General features: G+C 44.2%; 1 protein-coding gene across 6 annotated transcripts in view; it reads right to left on the minus strand.

Moving 5' to 3' along the window:
* Positions 1-19,324, minus strand: part of LOC138195275 (transcription factor COE3) — a 67,193-nt gene that overhangs the window by 42,631 nt on the left and 5,238 nt on the right. For all 6 annotated transcript variants that reach the window (XM_069144556.1, XM_069144553.1, XM_069144555.1 and 3 more), the window contains exon 6: positions 18,937-19,005. In XM_069144556.1, coding sequence (XP_069000657.1) covers positions 18,937-19,005 — 69 coding nt within the window. The remainder of the gene's footprint in view (positions 1-18,936; positions 19,006-19,324) is intronic.

Raw genomic sequence — 19,324 nt, forward strand, 5'->3', positions numbered from 1 at the left:
AAAAAGTCTAAACTGATGTTCCCGCCCTTCCCAGCATGCAGAAGTCCCGCTGGGGGCCTCAATGTGATCAGCAGCATCCCCACCACGTCTCCTCATTATTGAGTAAATAGGTTTGGGCATGTCCTCAGTAAACAAAGCCAAGACTGACAGTTAAGGGAGTGAGGGGAGTGGGAGGCAGCCTCGTTCCCAATTAGAGTCGCCTCAGGCAAAACTTTAAAGAGGAGATCAATCCTACAGATCGCTAAACTGATCCTGTCACAGGCTGGGGATATTTAAACCGTGGTGCAGAGCGGAGCGGTGCAGGGCAGTTCTCAGTACAGTTTGACTGTGTGTGCTAATGACTTGGGGGTAGGCTCTCTCACCAGGACACACACCCCACAGCGAGGCGGCTGTGATTGACGGGTGAAATCGGACCTCAGCTGCAGTTCTCGGCACAGTAGGGGCCAGATGGGGAAATAGTGATTTGCGTTTTTTAGTATGCAGCTCCTGCACTTACGGATATTCCCTAATTGTCTCCCTTACTTACCTGTGAGGCTGTTTCCCATCACAGATGCAGAGTACATTTCAAATTAACCCAGAATGTTTTGATTTTTTTTTCTCACCCTACACCTTTGAAGCAGACTTATTAACATGTGCCAGTGGGGCTCATCCCTGTCCGTCTACTCGAGGTAAAAAAGTTAGTTCTCACTAATGTCGAGACAAAATAAAGGGACGAACATGAGGTGAGTGAAGCCGGTGCGGTGGAGATGACGCCTGAGTTTAATCGCGTCGTCAATTCATGACATCCTGCTAAAGCAGCAGATACTGTATCTTTGACTACAAGTGAGAAGCTGGCATACTCCATCTCCCAGGCACACATGGGTAAAGTGTAATGAGCTACCAAGCTCTCTGCAACTGCAGAGGAACTGAACATTTAAATGAGCGAATGATGCATTATGTATATCACTGAGGTTCCTGTGCAGGAATTAATCATGATCATAAAAGCCAAAGACAAAACAACATACTCAGGCCATTGCTAAATTGTTCTGATCTAATGCAAAACAAATTCATTTTTCATGCTATTACAGATAAAGAAAATCTTAAAAGGTTTGGTTTTGCTTGTCTGCGTCTCTTATTGAGAGTCATTCACTTTCAACTTTATTTGCGGATTATTGCAAATCCCCGGTACAAATCATATCATGAAATCATGTAGCTGGGACATTGGATGTGTTCTGCTAATGCTCAAGGAAGATCCCCTGAGGGAGCCATTGAGTGGGGGGAGCAGGAAACGAAAGAGAGGAGAGGCAGATAGAGGGAGAGAAAGCAAGAGAGAGGTGGAGAGCGAGTTGCAGGATGGAGGAGAGAGAGAGAGAGAGAGAAGGGCGGGAAAGAAAGACAGAGAGGAGGGGAGGGCGGCAGCAGTCAAGCTGCACTTTATCCTGACAGATCTCCTTTACACACTAATTTCCTTGTTAAAGAAGAGAAAATGGCACTCAATCCGGAGAAATCCTTTTCTCCTGGAGCAGGCCTGTCAGCTGAGGGATGAGTGGATACAAGCAGAGCTTTCCTCCTCAGGCTAGCTCCCCCTGGCACACCGCAGCTAGGCTACCGCTCACAGCAGAGCTCTCTATCTATAGCCATAATTAATACACCATCGGAATATAATGAACCATACCATGATACATGAATAACAGTGGCCGCTGTCGACAGCAGTCATTTAACTGCTTGCTGGAAATCAAATGTGAAGTGAATTGATTTTTTGATCATGTCATCTCCATCACAAATGGCAAACAAATTGTCCACAAACATTTCATGCTCAGCTGCTGTTTACAAACATTCCCCCCATGACAAAATAGTAAGCTGCTCTTTGCATTCACACTTACAAGGAAAGACAATAAAATCCAACAAGGGCACATCTTTCACTGGACCGTATTTATCACTGAGTTTGTAATTCACCAAAGTGTATTAGCTTGGATTTGAAAAAGGGAGAAAAGAAAAGCCTCTTTTATTTTAAGTCAGGGGTGTTAGCTGCACAGTCTGGATGCTCTCATCTCCAAAGATTACTATTCGCTGGGTGTGTGTCAAGACTACTTTTCAGAAATCTCGGTAACAATTCAGATGCGATCGATAAGGAGTGACAGTTTATTCTAAGGCTTAGCACAGGCCAAGAAAAGAACGACTGAAGCATCAAGTTTAGAGGAATGAATTTGTTTTGTATTTGATTTTTCCATTAAATTTATCACCACTTTAACTCTCCCTGTTCCCCTCTCCTCCTCTTCACTCATGCCTTCTCACTTTCTCCCTCACTCTGTCACTCACATCAACAACAAGGCAGTAAACGGCTGTCAATTTCTCATCTGTGATTCCCATGTCTTCATTTTCATCCATTTTTGATTGCTTCACACCCTAAACCTATGATGCTTTTAGTGCTCATCGGTGACCTCGTGAGATGATGGGGAAAATTATATGATAAATTTGCAGTGGCAGAGCGATGCTGCCCTTTATAACACTTCATCATATCTGCTGCAGACGGAAAATAGTTGAGAAACATTTTCTTACAAAACTGCCTAATGTTGCTTTGGCACAAAATCATATGGTAAATCTATTACCACTTTGTCAAGAGAAACCACTTGAGGTTTCCCACAGTGTAGCAGCAGGCAAAGTGGGAAATTGTAACCCTGCAACTGCTGTCCGATTTCTCTTATTAAAGTGTTTTCAAAATCTTCTCCCTTTTCGGATTTAAGGGTCATTGAGAAAGCCAATCAGAGGGACAGGCCAGTCAGAAAGCCAGCGGCGTGAACAGGACAGGAACCAGCTGATGAAATTCATCCATACTTCTCACTTATGATGACATGATTGATTTTCCCTCAGAGTGCTCAAATGTAGGATTGTCTTCCTACCCCCATCTCCTCCTCCATCCCGCCTCAATCTGCCCACCCACCCGCCAAGCCAACAGCTAATGGATAAAGCCTCTGTCTGTCTCAGGCATGGCGGAGAGTTGACGAGTGGAAGAACAACTGCAACGAATGAAGGGTGAAATCTGAGAGTGCAATTTTCCGTCTGTCAATCTCCCTTCAAGAGAACAAGTTGACCACCAATCAGGGGAGTCGATTCGGGGCTGGCGGTTGATGGGAGCATTCTGAGTGACAGCGTCATGTCACTACATTAACACGGCAATGAAAGACATAAAAAGGAATTTTTTGAAGGGCCCGGCCAGTTATTCGATTTCTGGATGTGATTTGGGGGGTAGGGACCATACTTTTCTGCCTTAACAAATGAACCAACTGACAGGTTAATGCATAACATATCACTCTATAATTCATGCTTCTGAATTTGGGAGACTCATATCATCCACTAGGTGCTTCAAAATACAACCAATTAAACTTTACTTAATTATTAAAGGTAGAAAGTGAGGGAGAAACATGCCTTAAAAACTCTTGCTTGCAGTCAATTACGATAAAACTTTAATGAGGCTGGATAGAGAGCCATAAAAACTGATAGCCCCTCCGTCATGAATTATATATCCATATCGATTTTGTTTCTTTGCTATAAGAATTGCAGGTAATCGTATGTTACCACATGTAAAGTGCACTTCCCTAGCGAGGATAAATATTAACTATCAAATATATATGAGGTGTGTGTGCATTTATGACCAGGCTCATGTAGAAAATGAAGAGCAGAGATGTCGAGGCAAGGGCCATTGGGAATGGATGAAGGGTGCCATTTCTGACAGTAAGAGAGACCCTTAGCGCTGCTGGCTTGATATGTTACCTAGTTAGCGTCACAGAGAGAGGAATAAATAGTTCTTTATTATTTGTGGTTGCCATCATGTCTCTCCTAATAGACAGGCTATACTGAGTTTAAACCACATTATCCTCTGCGAGACCATCGCAATTACTCTTGAGAGCTAGGTCTGATGTGTGGATAAGGCAGGTCGCCCATGTCTTAATGAACACAAACAATGTGAAATGGAGGAAGGAGCAGTGGGGGGAAAGATAATGGCAGGGGAGGGCTTGTTTTAATAGAGACAGCACTAAGTTGTTTGCTATGATCTATGCGAAGTCTGAGAATGCTGAAAACCCCCCAATGTTAGTTTGTGGAGATCTTTTTTTTTTTTTTTCTTTCTTGATCCTATTATCCAATCAATCCACGCCCTTCTCTCTGCATTTTGCAGGCGAACAGCAGGCACAAATCCTGTTCAGTGGATCTCCGGTTGTGGACTTGTGTGTGCGTTGCCGTCATTGTCACACAGTCGTGCCTTGTTGGACACTCGTTGAGGTTAAAGGGCACCAAACTGGATCACCGTGACACCCAGCGCGAGCGTTATCCCCAGCACAAATGGCTCAGTGCTGGATTAATTGATAAACTGCCGCTCCACTTCATTAGTCAGACAGACCGGGCTTAACGAACGAACACAGAGAGAGTGTCACTCTGAATATGTTAATCATGACTAGCCATTATGGGGCTCTTCCCTCTACCTCCTTGTCTCCTTCTCTGGTAAACTACAAGGACTACGGATATGAACTCAGTTCAAACTCTGCTTGTATTGAGCGAGGCTATTTATCAGTGACAATGGAAAAAATATTGGGAGACAGACAGACACAAGAGTGGTCCTTGGTGTTATTGAATATAAATATATAATAACCGTGTAAAAAATGCATCATTTGGCCTTTTCACAAAGGCAGTTGTAATATAGCGCTAGGTGAGCACTGTATTTGACGTACACACTGGAGGTGAGGGTGTCAGGGGAGAGCTCGCTGGAGAGAGAGGAGGTTTTATTGTTGCCCAGCCCTTCCGCTTAAGTGCACATGGCTGGGAGGAAGCCGGGACCTCCAGCTCTGACCTCTGCGCATGTATATTTAATAGGCCATCAGTTGGCCGGGGCAGCGCTCTGATCAGGATTCAGAGAGGGGCTTTGAACACCCCTGTGTATTCCTGAGCGTGCAGCCTCAAGCTGCTCTCCCCAGCTGTGTCAATCCGACAGCACTGTTACAGGCACCCAGACAAGGCGCTGGGCACTCCACTGCTACCGCCTAATGACTACAGAAAAAAAAAAAAAGCAAAACAAACACAAAAACAATAACATTTGGCGTATGGAGCTCTGCTACCATCTAATGAGTGGTTTTAAAAACTGAAATATTACACCAGCTGATATACTGTAGGGCGTGCGGGATGTGTTTGGATTACATCAGCTATAATCTACAATGCTATGTTCCCCTTAATAATTACAAAAAGGCAATCTCACGGTGACTGCACTACACACGCTGGTAACGATTGCAGCAACAAGACAGCAAACAGAGAAGTGCCACTCGTGTGTCTTTTCTTCTAACAAGGTATCACTACTCTTTGAATCAAATCGGCTTTGTGTGTGGGTGGGTGTGCATGTGTGTGAGAGCGTACGAATGTCACAGTGCACGCATATCTGTGTGTGTGTGTGTGTGTGTGTGTGTGTGTGTGTGTGTGTGTGTGTGTGTGTGTGTGTGTGTGTGTGTGTGTGTGTGTGTGAGAGAGTGTGACTGTGTGTGAGGGCAGCTTAACGAGGGTGGTTCATTTGACAGGCAATTAGTTTGCGGAGCTGCTATTGACAGCCCCTGTGCTTGTGTTTGTTCAACAGCTCTGGGTGAGTTCCACGCTCCCTGGGCTACGTGACAAAGCACCTCCGACAGGGAGCTCCTGATCTCCACCGAGGCTCGGAGGCTCGCGCTGTGAGGGGGGTGGATATGTGACAGCCTCGCAGAGAGAAGAGAGGAGAGAGTAGGGGGAGAGATACAAAACCCACAAGGGTCTATTAGGGGGTTGTTGCAAGTTAATGTAGCTACAACACACTTTTTGTGTCGTATTTTGAAAGGCCTGAGCAATGATGTTGTCATTTGTTGTTTGATTGCGGGGATAGCGGAGGGTAATCTTAGGAGACACGCGGGCTCTCACACTACATGCACACACATAAAAATGCAGAAAGAGAGGAGACAAGGAGGTGGGGGGAAAAGCTAGAGGGAGATAGAGGAGAGGAAAAATATAACAAGATCCAAACACTCTTTTATCCTCGAAAATCCCATATTCTAATGCAGGGGCCCATCCCTCTTTTAGTTGCAACCGTTTCGTTTGTAGAGCCAAGCTCCAATCAATATCATTATTTTCACAGAGGATCGAAGTGCCTTCACCGAGTTAATGGGGGATTGAGGTGGTAAACGTTTACCCTCTCACTGTCAGCAGAGCAGTGGTCCATAGTGGGCCCAGATGACAGCGCTGGCCCCGCTGTGGACACACTATGTGGAGATGTCCTGTGGGTAGACAGGCTGCATGGACTGTCAACCGCCTGCCATGCCCTAGATGGCCGAACATATCAGCCACTTGAGTTAGAGCAGCAGCATGGGCTTTGACTTCTGCAAGAGCTAACAGAAACAAAACGACCAGTGCTGGCAGCGGCATTACTGCACTGCTGGACGTTGTTATTGTTGATACAAGGAAAACTGGAAATACAATTGTTTTTTCTCATATTGTTATATCAAAACTATTCAACATAATGCAGACACAGTTCAGTAAAATGTGAAAATAACAAGATGCATTAACATTTATGAATTTGGTCAATGCTCAATGCCGTTTTGGACGATAGATCAGCTGTTCTGTCGGATTTTTGTGAAATGAAGACTAATCTGCAGCTGGCAACCGCAAAGCAAATTCTCTTGTATAGCAGCATATGCTAAATAGCTCTTCAAGCACGCAGATGCATTGCTGTAAAATACTTCTCATGTCTGCGTATCTGCATCTCCCAGATGGGTCCCAAGCTGTGCCAAACTGCATCTCATCAACGGCTATGAACTATGGCATCACATGACCGCAAGAGATATGTGGGGTCCTATTCTGTCCTGCCTTGGCAAAGCATGGTCAAGCGATGCATCATCAGGAAGCCGACACTTTGTCAAAATGGAGGCAAGTAACAGAAAGAGAAAGCGAGGGAGAGGGCTGCCTATTCGGCGCAAAGTGTTGAAAGTTGTGTTCAATAAACACGAGGAAAGAACAAGACTTTTGTCTGATTTTTTTTTTTTTTTTTTTTTCACTTTGGAAAAAAGACTAATCAGCAGAGTTCACGTTGCTTTGGGTTTGCATGAGGGTGTGACAGAGCAGTGAAAGATTTCATGGGACATTGCCCCATGATTCATTGAGTTATTGGTTTCCGCCCTGTTTTAATCGCTGGCGGGCCCAAGCCAAAAAATCTCGGAGGATTCCGCCGAGTTCTTTTCTCCACCATTCAGCAGAATGGAATTTGGTCTGCAAGTGCCTCACGTCATTCGAGGCGTCCTTCACAGTTTCGGGGGCCCTAATTCAAACCACATGGAGGCTAGCGTCCGGTTACGGACCTCTGCAAAAAGAGGACACATTCCCATTGGCTGCTCCGGGACGGGAAATGGGGTGTCTTGATGGAAAAAGATAACAAACACATCTAAGTAGGAGTCACAACACAGCCAAAGCACACACACATTCACATGCATAAATATACATACACATGTACATACACGGAGACATATACAAATATACATGCATATACACAAACACACACACAGACGCTGAAACATACACTTATGGGCCTGCAAAAGCTGTTTGCTTGACATGATGGAAGAATGAGCAGCAGGCTCTGTAATATTGCTCCTATTCTTCATTGACAAGCATATATATTTTTTGCTGTTCCCAACTGACTTTGCAGCGCTGAACTCCATTTATGAATTATCTGACATATTTCCTGCTATTTTTTTGACAGGAGTACTCAGAGGAAATTTCAAGGCACCTTTCTCCTGACAAGTAGAAATATCAATATTTGAATAAATTGCAGATTTGGATCTCCTCACATGGATGCTCTCCAGCAAGAGTGTGTGTGTGTGTGTGTGTGTGTGTGTGTGTGTGTGTGTGTGTGTGTGTGTGTGTGTGTGTGTGTGTGTGTGTGTGTGTGTGTGTGTGTATGAATATGTGTTTGTGCGTGTATGTTTTTGCACGTGTGTGTGTGTGTGTGTGTGTGTTTGTCTGTGTGTGTGTGTGTGTGTGTGTGTGAGTGAAGGGAATGGGAAGGGGTTTGTTTCATTCTGTTACCACGGTCTTATCCCCCTGAGCCCGCAGGCAGAAATCTGTATGCAGCATTTCATTAGGAGGGAGCTCGACTGAGTGACATGTGAAGCACACCTCGCCGTCGACCTGATGAAGTTTACTTCTCTCAAACGACAAAAAGCCACTTTGTAGACTAGCCCTTTTTTCCACAGAGGAAGAGAGGCGGTGATGGCTGAGCACCAATAAAAGAATCATGAATGTTGTTTCACAGAATGACAGGCCTATCTGTACACAAATATTTCTCTTCGAGAAAAATGTAAGCTTCAGAGCTTTTTTTTCTCCTCTCTTTTTAAAGTAGATTTGACTTGATAGAACTGACAGTGTTCAAAATATGATCTCCTAAATTCTAAGCCTTGTAGGAAACAGCTGACAAGCAGCACAAAAGGAAGAATGGAAACAGATTGTTCTTATCCTACAATGGTGGCAAGTCTTATGTGAGGAAAGCAGCATTTCACCTAGTGAACTAAATAATTTACAAACAAATATACTATTGTCCCACAACCTTGATAAATACACCATCTCTGTATAAGAGGTCAATGTCAAGCATCCATAACACTCAGCGGTGTCGTCTTAAAGCTCCTGGTGTTACGTATGAGAGACTTCTGCCTATCTGTCTCACTCTGTTTAGCTGCAGTAGCTGCCATGCTGTCTGCATGTCTCCTGCTGCCGCTGATAGATCACTCTCCTGCCCACCCCATCAACCTACCCCCCCCCCCTCCGCACCCCACCATCATTTCAGGGAGTCTGAGAAATGGCTCAGCCATGTGAGGTTACTCAGGTACCAAAAAGGCCGCGACCCCGCGACCCCCAGAGCTGACCGTCCTGACCCCAACGTCATACTTTCTCCCTCTCCAACAGAAAACAAAAACAAATCTTATCATGCCCCTCCACAGCTCTAAGGGGAAAAAAAGGAAAACCCTTATAGCAATCTGGAGCTTTGACAATCATCTATCCACATGACCTGTGATTTCTCCGACAGGGTCTGCTTGACACTTACAACAGAGAGGTGACGGTACGCAGGTTGTCCATCTCTCGCCTCGCCTGCCCTTATCTCCTGTCCTCTCCATCTCTCTCCTCACTCCTCCTTGTGTGCACAACTTAATAAGCAAGCAAGGGGTAGATTCCCATTATGGAAACCCTGGAAAATGGCCCGGACATTTTCCCCCATATCTGGGATCTCCATCTGGAGAACGCACTCTCGCTCTCACTGCCCCCCTCGTCCAATCTCTGTGTGTGTTCTAGTGAGCCTATGCTGCAGAGATGGCTTTCACTCTCCACTGGCTACAATGAGATTGGCCCACCAGGTTGACTCTATTCGAATCGACAACCCATTTCAATAACGTAACAAAACAGAACAGAGTGGTGATGCTGAATAAAACATTTTTGAGGAGTGCCCAGGGGGCAAGATGGAGGTCTTAAATGATCTAAATCTGTAAGATTTGGAACGCTTTAGAGGAAACACACGTTTATCGAGACCTAACATAAAATAGTCTGTTATGTACTGATTTAATAAATGCATGCAATTTGGTTAGTTTTCCTCTAACCAGCTGCACTCCCATCAGGTAGACCTGATTCATAACTAGAGTATGTGGTTATCACACTAATAAAGATTACACTGAGGTCAGCAAGTCACTAATCCCCAGCATTATTAGTAAAAACAAAGCCTACAGCTGTACGCCATGCACCTCATCACATCTGAGTGAATATGCACGTGCATAAGGTCCGAACATAATATGGTGTGACTTAAACCATACAATGAGAAGAGAAAATAAATATGCTAAGAGCAGCAGGGGTGGACCGGGCCAGGCCTCTGCGGACCTATGTCATCACTCCCTCTGGTCTCGGCTGCGCTCCCCACCCAAGCGAAAGGCTCAATGATTACGGAGGCTCAGCTTCCCTCTAAGAAAGCAAACCGGAGCTGCAGTCCAAACAAGGCCGAGCCAGCAGCGAGGGAGCACTGCTACACCAGGCAGCTCGGGTTTACCGTCGCCTCCGACCTGGCTGGCCCCCGGGCTTGCATTAGTCCCCCAGCCCAGCCTCTCTAGGACAAACAAACAACCACCACTTACACAGTCAGGGACGAGCAGTGAGGCAGGGAGAGCCGGTGCCACCAGCACTGTGTGGAGGGGAACCTGACCCAATTGGATTTGCTTTATCACCCCATATAATGACTCCCAGACAGGCCTGTTCCAGTGGTAGAAAATAAAAGATTAGAAAAAATATCTGCCTGCTTGCCATTCTGAGTTTGGCCCAAAATGGGCAGCTCCCCCAAAACAGATGGGGAGGCATCTCAAAAATGTTCTCTGCCTCTGGGGACATGTGGTTTTCCCCATCATTATATAACTGTAAACTCCTGGATGTCAGAGATTGGGGATAATAACTTTCAGATGTTGGCAGCCCAGGCCAATGCTGGGACCTGCTGGATGGGAACAGTTATTTGGCAGAGGGGAGGAAGTCCGAGAGATTAGGACTAAGATGTGACAGGGAGGAAAGTGGATCTGGATGGAGCTCAATGTGTTGTCTTGGTCTGTTCCAGTGTGTTCGGTATTGTACCGGGTCCTAATGATGACCGTGTGGGAGGCAGGGGTCTGGCGTGTGCGGGTGGGATAGAGAATCAGACATGAATTAATATCAAAACCACAGGAAATCATATCATCATGTTAACACGCCAAAATCAAGCTAAAGTGATCCACCAATTTTAGCATTCCATTTCAATTTTCTGATAGATTTGATTTGACAGTTTTAGCACTCCCCGCTGCAGTGCAGATGTACCACTAATTCAGAAACACACACATCCTTCAATAAATGGGTCCTTATAGAAGTGTCATCCCGTTAAACCATTTTTATTGGTTTGTCTCACATGGCGGGAGAGGATCATTGTTCACATGGTTGCTGCTTGCTGGGGTGGTCAAGGTTTGGTCACTTAAATTCATACACCTCAAATGAAATGAAACATCTCCCCACATTTTTATATATTCCAGCTGGTCACCGCATGGTAAAAAGCCCAGTCTTGTTTTTCTTCTTTTAAATTTTTTTTTTTTTTTTTTTTTTTTTTCCCCTTTGCTTTAAAGTATCGATCGCAGTGCTGAACAAGCAGAGGAGTGTTTTTTATTGTAAATCAATACTGATCGATCTGCAGCCTGGGTGTTGAATATGGATCAATATCACACCAGGCAGTGGAGGAGATCTGATTTCAATTGGCAAGAGAAGCCCACAGCAGGTTTCCATCAAGCGGTAATTCAAGACATGGGAACATAAGTCAGATGGATTGATATAGACTAGCCAGGACCTTTCTTGCCACTGAACCAGCACAAGGAAATTTCTGTCATATATCATTAACGCAGTTGGGGCAGGCAGTAAAAAATAGAGGGGGAGTAGAGTACCTCTGTGACCCTCAATGAAGAGCCTTGGTCAAACATTGAATAAATACTCCATTATTAGCGTGAATTTTATGTTTTTTATGAAGAAACTCCAGAATATAAAAGAAAAAAACCCGAGCCAGCTTCAACCGAAAAAGCTGAAGCTCCACTCTCTGTGCACACACACACACACACACACACACATACACACACACACACACACACCACAGTGTGGTTATGTTGTGGGACTTCTGGTGCTGATTATGCAGAGGTCAGCTGGAGATTCATACTGTAAACTGTTGTTAATTTACTGAACAAATGTCCTGGAGAAAGCTGCTGAATGGTGAAATATTTTTATTACACTTATCAGATGGTCGATCTTAATTAAACCTGCACATTTATTTAATTTAGTACAATTGTACTTAATATAATTTAACAGCACACATGTGCCGCTAAAGTGCATCGAGCATGTGTATATGTTAAAAAAAAGAAGCTGGTCACCTGGTTCATTCATCACTTGTTTGTGATTCCTGAACAGAGGGGCACTGTTCCAAATGACAGCTTTGTAAAACAATAAAAACAGAGCTATAGTTAGAAATAACTTGTCACTTTTAATAAATGACACTGGTTCAGGGCTCTTTCTCTGGGGCTTCTCCTCCGATACATCCCAGGCACCCCTGGGGCCAACAGAGCAGCCAGCAGACCAGCTCGTTTCCCCGAGGTAACTGATGACCCTATCCCTGAATTCCCCCATCTTTGTCCTGTGACCTCACACCAGCGGGAGCAGGACCATGTCCGATGAAATCTTCAGACTGCTTCCCATCCTAATCTTGCCCGTGTCACACTACAAATTGCTACATTCAGAAAATGGAAATAGATTGAGGTGGAGGTGGAGGGAGGGACGGAGAGAGAGGTAGGGGAAAAAGGGAAGGATGGGCAGGGCGGGGGAGCGGAGGAGTGTGCATCGACAACCAGTCCCCGAAGAAAAATACTTGAGGAAAGAACAACTCGGGAGATCCCAACATGGAATCACATCTCAGCGAACATATTGATCTGATTTACAAAACCTCCACTCTAATGCGAAACAAATGGCGTGGGCGTGAACTGGTACTTAACCATAAAACCCCAGCATTACTCCGTCTCCGATGAAATACCACATATATCCCTCACCAGGGCCTAATGTGCTGTTTTACGGCCAGATACGACTGAGGTTGACCCAACAGTTTGTTTGACAATTAGGGGAAACCTAATAAGGATTGAATGGGAATGGGAACATGCCAAGAGAAAGAAAGGAGACCCTTTTTCGGAAGAAAAAACTGCAAAAAAAAAACATAGGTCTAAGTGACCTAAATGTGATTCACAGAATCAGGAGCTGTTTGACAAAGCTCTTGCGTCATTAATGCTTTAAGAAACCAAACAACATCTTCAAAACAGCTACAAAGTTTAATTATAAAGGAGAGCTGCTAAATATTTGAGAAAGACTGGCATGTTTTATTTACTTCAGATTTAATTTCAATAATGTACGATTTTCAGCACGGTGGCTTATTGCAGCACTCTTTCAGGGAAACGTGAATAAATCTTAATAGATTGTTTTCTTTCATAATATCAAAATAAATTACTTACATTGCTCCACAGCTGGATGTGAATCACATGAACATTAAACCAAGTCAGCAAATGCAACGGAAGATAGCAAACTAAAAACACATAAAAACACACACCAAAAAAAAATAAAAAAAAAAAATGTAATAACCTTTTCCTTACTCGTCTTCAGCATGTGCTTGTGTGTGTGTGTGTGTGTGTGTGTGTGTGTGTGTGTGTGTGTGTGCGTGTGCGTGTGCGTGTGCGTGTGCGTGTGTGCGTGCGTGCATGTGTGCGTGTGTGTGTGTGACTGTGTATACAAGGTCCAGTGTTGCTCTTGGCCCAGCATTCATCCCATCACCCCAACTCTGGCCTTGTTTCTGTCAGCAGTGAACCAGGGGAGTAAAGAGCGAGGGGGAGAGGAGAGCAGGAGAAGGAGAGGAAGAGAAGGAAAGGGGGAAAGAGAAGGTGGTGGTGAAGGGGGAGGGGTTGTCTCCATGGACAGATGGACTGCTCTTTCTCAACACATGTGGAACCATGTTTCGTCTTTCACTGCCGTCAAGCTGGAGCCGAATCCGTCGCTCTGTTGGCCCGCGCCACTCTTTTCGTACTGCACACCTCTCTCTTTAGCACGGCACGCACACACACGCGAGTGTGCGCGCGCACACACACACACACACACACACACACGGAGACACACACGGCACACAAACATCTCCGTCTTTCTCTGCACACATGTTAAAGTCATCACCCCTGCTCAGCGCTAGTAAAACACAACACCCCCGGCTTCTCTGCTGTTGTCAAGTCTTGCCATTAGCTGATGCCACTGGGGAATCCTACCCCAGTGAGGTGGGTGTCCCTCGGGAACGTCAGGCACCACGTTACATTCAGCCGCCACTCATGTGAACCCAAACATGTGAGCATAATTTGGAAAATATCATTTATACTGTGCGTCTTTGTACGTGTCTTGACATTTACAAACTGCGATAAAACCGACATGAGGGAGGAGGGAATAGAAAACAGGGCGAGAATAATTTGAGGTAATGTTTTGCTTAGTGAACAGTATTACCCAATCCTGGATGTTGGAGCACTGGGAAGGAGGTTCTGGCTCTGGAGGCTGCAGAGAGTCTGGGTTTCATTTTTCGGCAAGTGTAAGCCAAAGGAGAGCTGCCAAGTACAGCTTTCGCTCTCAACACTTCCTGCTCTTCCTACTCTGGCTCGGGAGGAGACAGGCTTCACTCAAACATCACGTCGACTCAGGCAGGGGTGGCCAGTTTTATTCTCCCATTTCTCAATGGGCGTCAAAAACTCACATCTGTCACACGAATTACACCAAACACAGCCATAAATACAACACCAAGATGGATATGCCATTAAGCCGCTAATAATACGGTGTTTGCAAGTGTGAGTAAATATAATAAGAGAGCATTTCCTATAAACGTTAACAGCTTTCAATGACTCAGTGTAAAGCTGAGGAAACATTGCAGAGAGGGTCCCATAGCGCAATGGTATGATGTTTTAAAAAATATATATAATACAAGAAAAATAAAAAAAAAGAAGGGGGAGGGGGGGGAAACACCTGCAGCAATCAACTCTAAATCACAACAACTGTGACCCCATCCACTGCATCATTTTCATTATAGATGGTGGGAGCACAATGCAAGATTAACACTACCTACCAAGTGCCATCTTAATTGCCCCTCTGCAGATGCAGTGAAAACATGTCATTTAGGTACTTCATAAACAGACTTCTTTTTGCAGGTTATCAAGACAGCCGCTCAGTGGAAACACACCCTCTTTTCCAATGCTGATGTGCAATTAAAATGGTTTTAGAAATCCTCTTTGACAGTCCAGGGCTTAGCCAAAAATGTAAATGACATTAAAGGAGACAATGAATTTAATTTTGTTTAATGTCCCCTTTCGCTGATTCTCATTTACATCACATTTCCACATAAAGGGCTGACCTTATAAATACTGGCATTTGTTCAGCTTTTGGAGGTAATCACGGTTTTGCAAAAACCAGATGGGAGCACACAAATTTTCCGATTTGTTTCTTAGAAGGCAGAGGGAACCACATGTGAGACGTTCTAAGGCTGCGGTCTTTTGTTTCTGGTAAACAACTTGACAACAAGTCAAGTGCACTCTGGGAAATGACCTCGTAGGTGTTCCACAAATGAACGATAACGCAAAGTCATTTAGAAAATACAGGCTCACTAATGAGGGACATAACAGAAAGCTAAGCAAAATTTACATTAGGCCAAAATTTAATTGCATTAACACACGAACAGGTGCAGTGAGGCCTTTATAAATGAGCTAAATGAATAAAAGCCTCCCACAGCAGAACCATGTGTGCTGACCGAAAAAAGAGACAAGGGGAAAAAATAAGGGGAAAAACAAGTCAATGTCATGAATTATTCAGTGGCTGGGCTGCACTCCAAAGGTCAGTGCTCTTTGACCTTTGTGACAGGAAGTGAAAGGGAGTGCCGTGGCCACTGGAATAAATGGAGCTGACATGTTTAGATGTGGTCGAGAATCTACTTGTGAATGGCAGCGCAAATTGACACGGGATGTTAAACTGTATGAACATTAAAATCAAAATTCAAATATGGGGAGAATACACATTGATATCACATTTGCTCTCTGTCTGGCTCAATTCTTCTTGCATAAATTGCCGGAGCTTTCCGGAGTAAAATGTGACCTTTGAACTCTGACAGGCAGAATGACTCATTTTCTCTCCTCTTTCAACAACATGTGCCGTCTTATTACAAAATCCATGTGTAAGCCTGAACAATGTATCTAATCTTTCACACAAGAGAAGACAAAGTCAATATGCAAGAGAGTGAAGACAGATACCAGAGCAGGAGAGTCATCGTAAATTGAGTTATGTTTGCCTATACACTACGTGTACTGTAAATGGGAACAGCATCTAATCAGATATCGGGTACCTCATCACTATAATTCTAAAGACTCAAATTACCGACTAAATAAACCCACACCCCCACTTACTTTAAAGCACCATTAACTTATAAATGTGACATCTGTAGCACTGCTAGATTTATAAAGGGGAGAGATGATTATACCACACTGCGAAGTCATGCGGTCACAGCAACAATTAGTCACTAGATAAATTTACTGTTTCTTTTATTTAATGTAAGCACCAGCTGACTTTGAAATTTTTACTGTCGGATTTGATGTTGGAGGAAAGAAAAAAGTCTGCTCACAATATTCACAGACAATAGACTTCTTTTTTTTTCAGTAGAACAAAATATGTGCAGACTTTTTAAAAGACCCTGTAACTTGAGTCACAACACATAAACCAGCCCAAATGCAACAAAAATAGGGCCTTTCTTCATCCAAAAAATGAATATGAATTATGCAAAGGCATCAAATGTAAGTGTTGAAATATTTAAAGACTAAGCAGTGCTGAAACTTTGTGACAGCTGTTGGGCCTATATCTAACCAACTCTTTTTTTTTTTTTTTTTTTTTTTTTTTTTTTTTTTTTTAAAAGAGAATCCTTCCTCTTCAAAAAATCTGAGTGAAAATCTGTATCAAAACTCTGAGAAAATAGGGTAAACAGATGTCTGGCTTGACCGCAGGAAAATAGGACACATTTGGAATGATAAGTTTCCCAAACTCCGTTGGATATGCCAGATCCATGGGAACGCCAGTTAATGTCTTGCTTGATGCCAGCTAGCTGTGTGCGCTTTCCCCTCTTACCATCTGGGAAAATGTTACAGAGAATGAACGCCATCAATGATTCACTCCAAATCTGTTTCTTAAGGTTCGGCCATGCTACTGTTTCTCTCGGAAATGTGGCAGTGCTAGCTGGTTTTCATACCGTAATTGTAGACAGATGAGACGTGCCTGATCCAACAATCAAACCTCTCCTCTAGGTTTATGTCACTCAACTATGTTCTACTCAATTGGAAATAATCAGTTTCTGCCAGCAGCAACCGCAGCACAGGTGCCTGTAATGATGTGCATGAGAAAATGACAGATGTAACAGAAATGGCTGTAAAACATGGAAGCTTTAACTGAAAGCTTACCCATATGCACAGCGGTAACAGTCAAGTAATTGCAGTAAATAATCTTACGGAGCGAGCCTACAGTGTGCTCTGGTCGTGTCGGTAACTCTTGCTAAACCCTTCAACCTTTCGCAGGCACCCCTCTCTGCAAGCCTCCCTCAGTCACTGGGAACCTGTGTGGGTCTGTTAGGGTGAGCTGACGGGCTCATAGTTACGACATGGAGACAATGGGAGGGTCTAATGAGGAACATATGCTTTTGTGTTTCAACAGAGCTGCTCATTGTGCAAGGAAAGGGATACTCTACTCCTATTCAGACTCGTCACAATGAAAATCCGAGCCCTCCCTGAGCCAGTTGAGCTTACAATATCCATCCGCTTCTTTTTTCCCCTGTTCTTTTTTTTTTCCCACCCCTCTTCTCGACTTTAATTCTCCATGCATTCATTTTGCTTATTGTACTTAAGTTACATGTTTTGTCCCGCAGATTGAAGAACAATGGCGTGCGAAACTCTAAACAGTAAAAGGCAGCAGAGCGACACAAAGCAAACATGAAAGCGGCGGAAATCGGGCAAAGTAGACGTCTCAAGTTATATGTTAACGTTTGCACTATCATCCCGTCACTAACAAATGCACCTGACAAATAAATTAAGAAACCCGTAGACAGCCACAAAAAAAAAAAAAAAAAAAAAAAAAAAGCTCTATTTTTACTTACACTGACCTTGGAATTTTTCTGGTGTAGCCACTGAGACTGTCATCAAGAATATAAACATTCGACCACAGCATAACCAACATACAGGCGTGTGTGTGGGGATGTGCATGCGTGTGTGTGTGTGTGTGTGTGGGTGTCTCTCTGTCTGCGTTTGTGTCCTCATCTGAGTGTGTATCTGCGTTTATCTACATGTGTGTCTGTGTGAGTTTGAGTTCAGACAGCAGTAGCTCTGGTAATCCATCCAGGCTCCCAGGGCAGCCAGCTCCTACTTCCTGATGCATGAGAAGCCGCTGGAGTGGAGTGGCAGCAACAACTGCTCAGCCCTATTTGATTACTAATAAGAGAGTTGTCCCCTCTGTCAGATACCAGGCATTCTCCACTAAGCAAACAGTGATTCCGGCTAGTCAAACATTAGCATTGCTGTCTCTCCCTACTACGTGGTGAGAGTTACATTGAGATCGACGCTCAAACTACACCCCCTACATCACCTCTATGTCCACCGCACACACCTAAACACGCACACCCTTATCCACCTACCTAAACATATTCACACTAACCAAGACCTAAAGTTTCGCAGTGTCAGAAAAATGTCAATGCTTGAAAGAAGGCCATTTATTCTACCTCTTTAGAGGTAATATAAATGTGCCAGATGTAACTTCCCTGAAGGAGCAGAAGAAAACAGCAGACATAAAATGTTTATCTCTTCGAAAACAAAACTTTAATGGCATCTTGCTCACAGCTAAGTTGAGAGAAGGAAACAGTCAATGAAAAACAACTATTGACAGTGCAAGCATCACTGTCATAAACAAAGAGAGGAAGCCAGCCAAATAAATGCGAAGTTGCCTAAGCTAATTAGGTGTATTCCCAGCATGATCCTCTAGTGATTGAACCACCTGTGATTGAACAAACCCTATCCAGGTGGTGACCGCCCCTCAGTGCACAGGTACCTGGGAAAGGCGCCCCTCAGCCACTCACACAGAGTCACCCACAGTTCCCACACTGTGGGCTATAAGATGCAAGTCAGCCCAACTGGGCCGTCTGCTACACCGGGAGGGAACTAATTTGTTCACGAGCTCATCCGTGTGCCTGCTCATCCACTCAGTCACTCATCCATTTAGTCAGTCTGACACTCACTCATTCACTTACTCATTCCCTTTTCACAAACACAGAAGAAGCTGCACACAGCCTACCTGTCAATGATCACTGGGTCTGATGGAGTCTCGTTCCTGTTTCCACAGCTTTTCTTGTCACAGCATCGGCTGCAGAAACATAGAAAGTGTGATTAAGGACAAGAAATACTTTGCTAAATAAATAGAAATAAACAAATAATACACACAAAACTGCATAGATTTATTAAGTGCATGAGAGTGTTTTTTATATTAGGGTGGGGGGGGGGGGATTGCCATGAGACTTCCTTCACTCAATCCATCCATTCCATTGATGCTGATGGCTGATAAAAATGGTGAAAACAACATGTTGTGTTGTTTGGCTTAGTGTTGGAGGGGAGGGGAGTGGGGATTGGGCCAGGAGGCAGGGGAGTCACTTTTCACAGCTTCAGCTTTTGTTTACCTCTAATTG

Source organism: Embiotoca jacksoni, unplaced genomic scaffold, assembly GCF_022577435.1.
Source record: "Embiotoca jacksoni isolate LCO1_2020_lvr unplaced genomic scaffold, fEmbJac1.0.p SCAF_12, whole genome shotgun sequence".
NCBI classification, from domain to species: domain Eukaryota; kingdom Metazoa; phylum Chordata; class Actinopteri; family Embiotocidae; genus Embiotoca; species Embiotoca jacksoni.